The 11,987-nt window shown below is 48.3% G+C and overlaps 1 protein-coding gene across 1 annotated transcript; it reads right to left on the reverse strand.

The window, feature by feature from the left end:
* Positions 1–5,750: 5,750 nt before the first annotated feature.
* LOC108485178 (uncharacterized) lies at positions 5,751–6,239 on the reverse strand. The gene has a single exon (XM_017789022.1). It carries the CDS (start codon positions 6,237–6,239, stop codon positions 5,751–5,753), a length of 489 nt encoding a protein of 162 aa, XP_017644511.1.
* Positions 6,240–11,987: the final 5,748 nt, after the last annotated feature.

The raw sequence follows: 11,987 nt of genomic DNA on the forward strand, positions 1-11,987 counted from the left end.
GAGGCCACACCGATTTAATGGGGCACACTCGAGACATAGGGCACGATTGTGGTCCACCACGCACCCCAAAGGGCACGAGATGGAGAAAGGACGGCAACACATCCATAATTCCATCTGGCTTAGGTACGCAACACAGGATCCCGATCGCACCCCTTGGGTTCAATTAGAGCAAGAGGAGTCAATGAAGAGGAGTGTGGCTCGACAGTTCGATGCGGGTAGCATGGTGCCTGCCAATACACACAACAAAAACACCACTCATATGCCCATTGCATACTAGTAGTAGCACCCACGCACACCGGCCAACAACCCACCCAACCAATGTATTGGTAGGGGAGCGGAAGGAACAATGAAACGAGGGCACACCACAAACGCTTGGCACGAGAACTAAGAGGGACAAAATCCCACTGGGACTTGGTCGAGCCAAGACAGAGCCTACAAACTTAACTTCTGCTCCCTAGTGAGCCGTTGCCGTCAAAGGGACTTGGTACTGGGGTCACAGGCAGCTTCGAATGCAGGCAAGGCCTTGGCAAGGCTAAGGCGCCGATGGGTCGCCGACTTGGGAGGCACAAGGCATCCCTAACATCACGGAGGAGAACGTCCAAGCCAAGATCGAGCCCATAGCAATACATAAGCCACCCTAGGAAATCTTTGCCCGATATAGGGAACCTGGTCCTGGAGTCGTTGGCTACATTTCTATGGGCACGGGCTTGACCGGCCGGAAAATCATTACCCCAGCCACTAGCGCCAGCGATCAACCCACCACTGTTTGTGAGTCATTACGGAACTATCCGACCCCCATGGGGGCTGCAGACGCACCCCACCTCGGGTTAGAGGGAGGGCCACGTCAGGGGCCAGCGGATCTCTACCCCTTAAAGAGCTAAAAAAACTTTGTCAATCTGCTACCAGGCAACATTCGTATGTCTGAAACGGGGAAAATTTTCTTTAGCCTGCATATCTGAGGCACCAGGGTGCCCCTGCTGCTGGAGGCACCCACACATCCAAGGCACCAAGGTGCCAATGGTGCCCGAGGTTCCCGCAAGACCAAAGGCCTAGGTTGCCGATGGTGTCCGAGGCTCCCACACATCCAAGCACCAAGGTGCCGATGGTGCCCGAAGCTCTCGCACGATCAAGGCCTAGGTTGCTGATGGTGCCCGAGGCTCCCGCACGACCAGGGGCCTAGGTTGCCAATGGTGCCCGAGGCTCCCGCACGACCAAGGGCCTAGGTTTTCGATGGTGTCCGAGGCTCCCATACATCCAAGCACCAAGGTGCCGATGGTCTCGTGGCTCTCGTACGACCAAGGGCCAAGGTTACCAATGGTGCTCGACGCTCCAGCACGACCAAGGGCCTAGGTTGCCTATGGTGTCCGAGGCTCCCGCACGACCAAGGGCCTAGGTTGTCGATGGTGCCCGAGGCTCCCGCACAACCAAGGGTCTAGGTGCCGATAGTGCCCGAGGCTCCCGCACGACCAAGGGCCTAGGTTGCCGATAGTACCGAGGCTCTCGTACGACCAATGGCCTAGGTTGCCGATGGTGCCCGAGGCTCCCGCACGACTAGGGGCCTAGGTTGCTGATGGTGCCTGAGGCTCCCGCACGACCAGGGGCCTAGGTTGCCGATGGTGCCCGAGGCTCCTGCACGACCAAGGGCCTAGGTTGTCGATGGTTGCTGAGGCTCCCGCACATCCAAGCACCAAGGTGCTAATGGTGCCCGAGGCTCCCGTACGAGCAAGGGCCTAGGTTGCCGATGGTGCTCGAGGCTCCCGTATGACCAAGGGCCTAGGTTGTCAATGGTACCTTAGGCTCCCGCACGACCAGGGGCCTAGGTTGTCGATGGTGGTCGAGGCTCTCGTACGACCAAGAGCCTAGGTTGCCGATGGCGCTGAAGCTCTCGCACATCCAAGCACCAAGGTGCTGATGCTCCCCTAGGCTCCCGCACATCCAAGCACCAAGATGCCGATGCTGCTCGAACCAATGGCCTAGTTTGTCGATGGTGTCCGAGGCTCCAGCACATCTAAGGCACCAAGGTACCGATGCTGCTCGAGGTTCCCCCACATCCGAGGCACCAAGTTGCCAATGCTGCTCGAGGCTCCCGCACATCCGAGCACCAAGGTACCGATGCTACTTGAGGCTCTCACACCACCGACATCCTAGGTTACCGATGGCATTTAAGGCTCCAGCACGTCCAAGCAGCAATGTCCCGATGCTCTCGCACCATCTACGTCCTAGGTTACCAAGGGTGCCTGATGCTCCCGCGCCATCGACGTCCTAGGTTACCAAGGGTGCCTGATGCTCCGGCATGACCAAGGGCCCAAGGTGTCGGAGGCTCTTGCTATAAAAGGGGAGGGACCGGGACAACTTGTAGCATCATTTTCTATATTTCAGGATGGCTCACCAGAGCACCGCCGGGAAAGCTCGCCAGAGCACCGCCGGAATGGATCGCCGGAGCACCGCCGGGAACCTAACCGGCGATGAGGGGCACCGACGTCTAGGCATGAAATAGGCGTGGGCAGGGCCCTGGACAACCCCTGTTTGCCTCAATATCACCTCCCCCCTAAAGACCTAAAAAAACTTGGTCAATGTGCTACCAGACGACATTCATGTGTCTGAAACAGAGACACTTTATGGTGCCGACGCTTCTGCACCAACGGGGGCCCAAAATTAGCTTTAGTGCTCGACCCCCCCGCACATCCGATGCACTAAGATGCTTATGCTGCCCGATGCTCCGACACATCAAAGGGGCCGGTGGTGCCCGATGGCCCTGCACCACGGGATGGCACACGCTGCCAATAGTGTGTGAGGCTATCGAACGACCGGGGGCCAAAGGTGCCAGAGGATTTTGTTGCAAAAGGGGAGGGACAGGGACGATTCATTCATTGTTGGGTACCAGACATGCAACGGTATCTGAATTCTACCTTTAGGATGATTCATTCATTATTGGGTATCGAACATGTAACGATATCTGAATTCTAGCTTTTGGGATTGGGGAGGGACTCGTTGCGCCATTTTGTATCTCCCGAGATAGCTCGCCTGATCATCGCCAGGATGGATCGTCAGAGCACCGCCGGGAACCTAACCAGTGGTGGGGCACCGACGTCCGAGCATGCGATGGGCATGGGCTGTGCCCTGGATAACCCCTAGCTGCTCAATATCATTTCCCCCCTAAAGAGCTAAAAAAACTTGGTCAATGTGCTACCAGTCGACATTCATGTGTCTGAAACAGGGACAGGTTTTAGATGTCTGAAACAGGGATAGTTTTTTCAGCCCAACGCTCCCGCACATCCGAGGCTCCCGCACATGCCTGAAACAGGGGTAATTTTTTTTAGGCCACTTACACTTAGTATTTTTAACTGAAAATTTTTTCTTTTGGCCCAAAAGAAATTCAAGAAGCCGAATGAAATATAGCATGATGGCACGGCACAGCAAAAAATTGAACAAGTGCCCGGACCGCCAATAGTTAGGAGCTCGCAATGCACCACCACGGCCCCCGTTGTGCCATGTTTCCAGAGGGGGCGGCACGGCCAAGTGTTTAACTTAGAAATTTTTTCTGTTGGCCCAAAACAAATACAAGAAGTCGAATGAAGTATGGCATGGCATGGCATGGCATGGTACAGCAGAAAATTGAACAAGTGCCCGGACCGCCAACAGTTGGGAGCTCGCACCTGCACCACCACGGCCCCCGTTGTGCCATGTTTCCCGAAGGGGCGGCACGGCCAAGTGTTTAACTTAAAAATTTTTTTGTTGGCCCAAAACAAATACAAGAAGCTGAATGAAGTATGGCTTGGCATGGCATGGCACGGCACGGTAGAAAATTGAACAAAAAATTACGAGGTGACCCAATCACACCTAAACAAAAAAAATCGGTGGTGACTCCCCTATTTTCATTTTCAAAATAAAAAGTCAAGCCTTTTTAAAAGAAAAATGGTCTCGACAGCTTGGTGACTCCACTGGGGACTAAATAACAAAGTCAAGTCGCAAATTGATTAATTTCTGTCTTTTCGTTGAAAATTGAAAAATTCGTTTTAAAATATGATCCTTTCATTGCATTTAATTTGTCATTTTTTTGTGATCTTGGTTGTAATATGTGCTTTATTGGTTCGAGTCTTTAGTTGTTTTTGCATATTACATTACATGATCGTTCGATCTACCCTTTCAAGTGGGAGTGATAAACTAGTCCTTCGTGAGGTTTTCACCTCCGTATAGGATAGTGGATCGCTTTTGGGATACATTCGTACCTATGTCTTCGTGAGATTTTCATCTCCGTTCAGCCATAAGAAAATGTATTCCCCTGAACTGAACTCTGTTCGTATAAGCCTATAATGGGTGAGGATTGAGGAATCTACTGGTTCAGGTACCCTGTCTTTAGAACCAAACGACATATAGTGCGCCCTAGGAGCCTACCCTTGGTAAAACCACACCAAACCCCTAAAGGTCATCCAAATAGGTGCTTTATTTTTTATTTATGTTTTTTGTACTGACGTGTTTCTTTTGTTTTGGTTATGATTGCATTGCATTTTTATCATAGAAAAGAGGTGCTGATTCACGTTCAATTTGATTTTATTCCTTTATTCAAGATTAAGCTGCAATCATTAAGTTTAACTTATGCCTTCATATGTTGAACATAGAAATTTCTCCCCACTAATGTAGGTAGCATAGAACTTGAATCAATAGGTCTTTAAATAAGTTGTAACGAGGCTAGGCTAGGTGTAGGTAAAGATAGATAAATTTAGGCAAAGAAAAACCCTAGACTCAGCTTCAATCGAACCTTTGGTATATTTACCTTTAATACACCAACTTACTTTGCTTCCACATGCTCTTTTGTAAATCTATTTTCTTTTTAGTACATATGCTCTCTCTTTTTTTTTTACACGAGCATTTTGTTGTATGTACTACAAATTTTCTTTTAGCATTTGATACTTCTTTTCAACTCCCCCAAACTTATTTTCAAAGAATGTTCTGAATCGGACTAAGTCTAGTGTTCGAGATAATATAAAGATAATTAAGAGAGAAGTGATGGCTAAATATTGCAAGGGTCCAAATAAAAGTAGGTCATATAGTCTCAAAGTTGGGTTTCAAAGGATAAAAATTCATCATGGTTGGCTTGAAAGGCTGAAACGGTCCAAACAAAAGTTGCCTAGATCATTTCCAACTTCCCATACTTCCTAAGATTTCACCTCAAGAAACCATTAAGTCAATTCTAGAGACTTAAACTTTCATACATGCCTAACTTTCCTAAGGAACTAAAAATTTTATGGTATGATTTGCATGTTTTATTAAAAATACCTTTATGTCATTATTAAAAATACCTCGGGTTGGAGGGGGGCCACTTCGGGGGGTAGTGGATCTCTACCCCTTAAAGAGCTCAAAAAACTTCGTCAATCTGCTACCAGGCAACATTCTTTTTTTTTTTGATAAAAAGACCCGAAGGTCAAACTCAATTTATTGCATCACTTAAAATAACATCGTGAATTTTGACAGGATAATCCATATCAAAATTCTTAATACAATTTTGAGCCCTAGCCCAATTACTAAGATAATCAGCACATTTATTACAGCTACGCGGGACCCAAACAAAATGAAAACTATCGCAAAAATCTAGAATTTTAATGCTCTCCCGAATACTGTAGCCCATAGTTGAAAAGTCAGCTCACCTCCTATTAAGCCTGTTCACCAAACTAGCGCAATCGGTCTCAAATTCCAGCTTAAGCCAGTTCCTGGAGCGTGCGAATCTGAAGCTCTCTTCCAATACATAAAATTCAGCCCATTCCGTGTGAACATTCTTCGCCACAATGATCCCTCGCCAGAAGCCCAAAGCTCAACTTTCTCCCAATCGGAGAAGCATCAAAATTAATTTTAACCACGCCCTGCTCTGGTTTCTTCCAGGCCTTCTCCAAAATCGGTTTAGGAATCATCGACTTTTCCATGAGATTAAAAATTTGAAAATCCCTGCTTAACATAGCAACCCTATCCCACGTTACTGTAGCTTCCTCCTCCGCGTCCCGAAACACTTTGTTGTTCCTGCTATTCCAAATATTCCAGAGCACCGTAATGAAGTCAGAGAAGGCTTTCTTATCAAGCGTACAAGCTACAGCCTCAAGCCAATCCACACACTGATCATAGCAACCTTCGAGCAGATTATTATTTAAGCCTCCATGAACCAGCATCACTTTAGCCTTAGGACAATCTTGCATAGCATGAAGCAGGTTCTCTCTATCCAGCCCACATCTCGGACAGGTACTGCTCATCTCCCTACGAATGCCAGAAATATTTCGTACGTGGGAAGGATATTGTGCCCCAATCGCCAGCAAAAAATTTTAATCTTCGAGAGGGTCTGGAGCTTACAAGTAAGCTTCCAAAAAATCCGGTGGGGACCGAAACCCACATGCTTAAGAGTCAGCCAAGAGTAAGCTGACTTACTCGAATAATAGCCAATGGGATTATGAAGCCATATACGAGAATCTTCGGGACCATTATGAAAAATGAGGATTTTGCAAATTTGATCCCCCAAGTCTGCACCATAAATCTCAAGGACCCTGCTCTCATTCCACCCATCTTTCTCGTTGTTCAGAAGATCATGCACAATCTTCTCATGGACCTCCCTTTTACTCAGCTTAATCTAAGCACTCAACAGACCATCGAACCCCCAGCTATCACGCCAGATATCAATATTATCACCGCGGCCCATGTTTCAACCAAAACCGTCATACAACATACAGGCAGCTTTAGCAATGCTTTACCAAGTGAAGGAGGGCTTATCAATATGCTTAGGGTGAAGAACGTCCCCATTCGGGAAATACTTGGCACTCAAGACCTGAAAACAAAGCATGTCCGTACAGCTCATAAGCCGCCACACTTGCTGACCAAGTAAAGCAACGTTAAAGCGATGAAGGTCCCTGAACCCGAGACCACCTATCTCTTTAGGAAAATACAAACGGTCCCAAGGGAGCATATGCCAGCCATGATTATTATCTTTTCCTCCCCACCACACCCGACTAAGCATGGATTGAAGCTTGTCCAAAACGCCATTAGGATCCAAAAAGACAGAGCACGCATAGGTAGGGACGGCTTGAAGAATAGCTTTTATAAAGATCTCCTTCCCCCCATACGATAAGAGCCTCTTTGACCAGCTGTTAATCCTATTAGTCGTTCGCTCCAGGATACTTTTAAAAGCATCATGCTTCTTCCTACCCACCAGGATAGGCAGACCAAGGTAAGCATCAAGGTTGGACCCCACCCTCATCTTTAGTAACCTACTCAAGCTATCACGCTGAGAAACCAAGGTGTTCAGGCTAAAATACACCATGGACTTGTCAAAGTTGATGCGTTGCCCCGACATACGTTCAAATGTCTCCAGGATCTGAATAAACTCTACCACCTCACTATGTTTATTCCTAACAAACATAAGAGCATCGTCAGTAAAAAAGAGATGGTTAATTCTTGGGCCATTAACACTAGCCCAAATGACCTTAATCAAATGAGTCTCCTGCACATGATTTAACATACAAGACAGGGCCTCCATACAAAAAAGGAACAAGTAAGGAGAAAGCGGGTCCCCTTGACGGAGACCCCTCTCCGGAATAACAACATTAGACTGACTCATATTGCATTTAACTCTATATCGAACAATACAAACACAATCCATGATTTTATTAATCCAATCAGAGGAAAAACCTATTTTTTTCATCACATTCTCGAGAAATCGCCACTCCACCCGGTCATAAGCTTTGCTCATGTCGAGCTCGACCGCACATCCATTGTTCGGACCATTTTTGGAGCTTCGAAGATAGTGCACTAACTCGTGAGCTATTAAAATGTTGTCGTGGATCATCCGGTTAGGGACGAAAGCACTTTGGTTTTGGCTTATACACACAGGGAGGGTCACCTTGAGTCGATTAGCAAGAGTCTTTGAGACCAACTTATAAATCACCCCGCACAAACTAATAGGACGAAAGTTAGCCATTTCACAAGGATCTTTAATCTTGGGGATTAAAACAATCAAAGTATTATTAACACAAGCAGCACTTTTATCGCCCTTAAGAATATCATGACATAAATTTAGGACATCATCCTTCACAGTAGACTAATGGTCCTTAGAAAATCTTCCCGAGAGCCCATCGATCCCCGGCGCCTTTCAAGGGTCCATTTGTTTAAAAGCTTGCATGACCTCCTCATCCGTAAAAGTATCACTCAGCCTACGGTTAGTATCCTCATCAATGCATCTAGGTATGTGCTGCAAGTCTCTATCAACATCCAGCTTACACGAGGTCTTAAAAAGATCGTTAAAATAATCCCACACAATGTGGCCAATCTCCTCCTCGTCATCATGCCAATTCCCTTACGCATCTTTAAGTCTCGAAATATTGTTCTTTCTTCGACGACCCGAAGCACGGACGTGAAAATAGCGAGTATTTCTATCACCCTCCCTCAGCCACTGGGAACGCGCCCTAAGTGCCCAGTATTTTTCCTCAACATCATAAAGATGGCCAAGCTTCCCTCTAGCTTGTTTAAGCTGACGCATGGTCCACTCCTTCGAACCGCCGTCCATGAGCTGACTAATCTCCTCCTCCACCCTTTTGATTTTGTTCTTCATTCTTCTAAAGCATTGATACTGCCACGGGCCTAGCATATCACGAGTCAAGTCCATTTTGTCTAACTTAGAACAATCCTCCTTTGACCATATACCCGAGATGATATCTTTTAGCTCCTGCACATCTACCCAACAAGTATCATATCTAAACCAAACCATTTGACCAGCCCTCGCCTTGTTGGGCTTACTACCTTCCGAATCCATCATAATAGCCTCGTGGTCAGATTTGGACTGGCAAATGATAAAAGAAGTAAGAAAGGGGAGTTGTTCCATAGTAGCATCAGAGACAACGAATTTTTCCAACCTTTCTTTAACGAGCCGATCTCCTTCCCTGTTGTTAGTCCACATAAACCACCCATTACAAGGTTTGACATCGGTCAACTTTAACTCCTCCAGAGTAGTACAGAAATCCTCCATCAAAATCTTGGGTTTACGGTGGCCACCCTCCTTCTCCGAGTCATTCAGGATAGCATTAAAGCCACCCACTACAATCCAGCCTTCATTAACCTTATCGCTCACTCTCCTCAACATGTCCCAAGCCTGCTGTCTTGAACTGGGGTCGGTCTGGCCGTAAAAGCCAATAAATCTAAACACCTCGTCATCTTTTAGACGAACCAGTGAGTCGATATGAAATTTTAAATAGTTTTGGATCGAGACATTCACTCCTTCCCTCCACATCAATGCCATCCCACCGCTCTTTCCCTCCGAATCGACCGCGAGACATCCCTCCATCCTACAAAAAGTGCGAATACGTTGAAAACCATTAGACTTAATTTTAGTCTCATAAAGAAAAACAATATCCGAGACGTTAGCAACAATAAGCTGCTTTAGTTCACGCACTGTCGTCGGATTCCCAACCCCACGACAATTCCAGCTAAGAATTTTCATGGTCCTTTGCGGGCCTGGTCTTCAGCTTCCACCTTAAATGGTGAAACCAAACGCCTACCGCTTCCTCTAGACAACTCTGAATGGGCTCTCATCCAGAAATTCACCGAAAGAACCTCTAAAAATCATCAGATTTCACTTAAAACTCCCTGAACCACCCCGCAAGGCTTGCATGTGATGATCTTCGATCTTCCGTCATAGAACGACCAAGAAACCAAGACAGACCAGAAAGAAGAAGTTGGACTCGCCGAAAAGCCAACCCACCGATCCAGGGATTCAACGCTCGAGCAAGGAAAACAAATGTCACAGCCCAAGGAACCAAAAAACATGCAGAGACAGCACCCACCAATGGACGCCCAGCTCCTAAAGGAAAGACGAGAGGCACTCCCCAAGAAACAAACCTGTACACAGGAAAGAAACAGAGAAACTGAGCTTTTCAAAAACCCAAAACAAACCAACCAAAATAAACGTTTCAACACGAAAAAAACCCTCAGCCAACAGAAACCATGCAATATCGCAACATCTTAACAAGCAAAAGACAGCCACGGAAAAGGCGACAACCCAGCAAGAACAATAAAGAAAACACCACTGGAAAAAGAAAGTGATCGGCTTAATAAAGATCACTAAACAGGACACAAAATACGTAGAACCCTGCATGCATGAAACATGCACTTTGTACATCGAGAAATAAAGAAAACCCACATTCATGCAGAGGCCTAAAAAAGAACGTGGAAAAGTCTAAAGAAAGATAAGAACCCGACCACCGTGGGGCCCCCAGCGCACTAACCAGTATCCAAGCACAGATTGTGATAAACACAAGTACAAAACCAAATAAGAAAAACATAAAACCAATGAAAAGTAAAACGGACAAAAGTCACCGTAAAGAAAGAAGCGAAAGCTCTGCAAGAACGTCTTGTCAGACCAGAAACTCCGCCAGAAGCCTATCGCATCAAATAAAAGCACCGTACGGCCACCATTCGAAACAAAACGATTAAAAAACTCAAAAGCAATCCACATAAACAAACAAAAACACACTCAGAACCCACCCAAAATGCCATAACATTCAACCGAAAAAGGCAGACTCACAAAAGAAAAAAAACAAGAAAGAAATCGCCCAAATCTTGGAGAAAAAACAAAAACACGTTACGCTGCTACGCTACCAGGCAATATTCGTATGTCTGAAACGGGGACACTTTTCTTTAGCCCGCACATCCGAGGCACCAGGGTGCCCATACTGCTCGAGGCACCCGCACATCCTACTTCATAGGTTGCCTATGGTGTCCGAGGCTCTCGTACATCCAAGCACAAAGGTACCAATGCTGCTCGAGGCTCCCGCACATCCGAGGCACCAAGGTGCCGATGGTGCCCAAGGCTCCCGCATGACCAAGGGCTTAGGTTGCCGATGGTGTCCGAGGCTCCCCCACATCTAAGCACCAAGGTGCCGATGGTTCCTGAGGCTCTAGCATGATCAAGGCCTAGGTTGCCGATAGTGCCCAAGGCTCTCGCACGACCAGGGGCCTAGGTTGCCAATGGTGCCCGAGGCTCCCACACGTCCAAGGGCCTAGGTTGCCGATGGTGTCCGAGGCTCCCGCACATCCAAGCACCAAGGTACCGATGGTCCCCAGGCTCTCGTACGATCAAGGGCCTAGGTTGCCGATGGCGCCCGAGGCTGCCGTACGATCAGGGGCCTAGGTTGTCGACGGTGCCTGAGGCTCCTGCATGACCAAAGGCCTAGGTTACCGATGGTGCCCGAGGCTCCCGTACGACCAAGGGCCTAGGAGCCGATGGTGCCCGAGGGTCCCGCACGACCAAGGGCCTAGGTTGCCGATGGTGCCCGAGGCTCCCGCACGACCAGGGGCCTAGGTTACCGATGGTGCCCGAGGCTCCCGCAAGACCAGGGGCCTAGGTTGCCAATGGTGCCCGAGGTTCCTGCACGACCAAGGGCCTAGGTTACCGATTGTGCCCGAGGCTCCCGCACATCCAAGTACCAAGGTGCCAATGGTGCCCGAGGCTCCCGCACGACCAAGGGCCTAGGTGCCGGTAGTGCCTGAGGCTCCCGCACGACCCAGGGCCTAGGTTACCGATGGTCCCGAGGCTCTCGCACGACCAAGGGCCTAGGTTGCCGATGGTGCCTGAGGCTCCCGCACGACCAGGGGCCTAGGTTGTCAATGGTGCTCGAGGGTCCCGCACAACCAAGGGCCTAGGTTGCCGATGGCACCGAGGCTCTCAGACATCCAAGCACCAAGGTGCCGATGGTCCTCGAGGCTCCCGTACATCCAAGCACCAAGGTGTCGATGCTGCTCGAACCAATGGCCTAGTTTGCTGATGGTGTTTGAGGCTCCCGCACATCTGAGGCACCAAGGTACTGATGCTGCTTGAGGCTCCCGTACATCCGAGGCACCAAGTTGCCAATGCTGCTCAAGGCTCCCACACATCTGAGCACCAAGGTGCCGATGCTGCTCGAGGCTCTCATACCATCGACGTCCTAGGTTGCCGATGGCGTCCAAGGCTCCAGTACGTC

The sequence above is a fragment of the Gossypium arboreum genome, chromosome 2 (assembly GCF_025698485.1).
Source record: "Gossypium arboreum isolate Shixiya-1 chromosome 2, ASM2569848v2, whole genome shotgun sequence".
Classification (NCBI taxonomy): Eukaryota; Viridiplantae; Streptophyta; class Magnoliopsida; order Malvales; family Malvaceae; genus Gossypium; species Gossypium arboreum.

Coding starts and splice junctions, on each gene's coding strand:
- LOC108485178 (XM_017789022.1), bottom strand. CDS start 6,239: ATGAGCAGTACCTGTCCGAGATGTGGGCTGGATAGAGAGAACCTGCTT.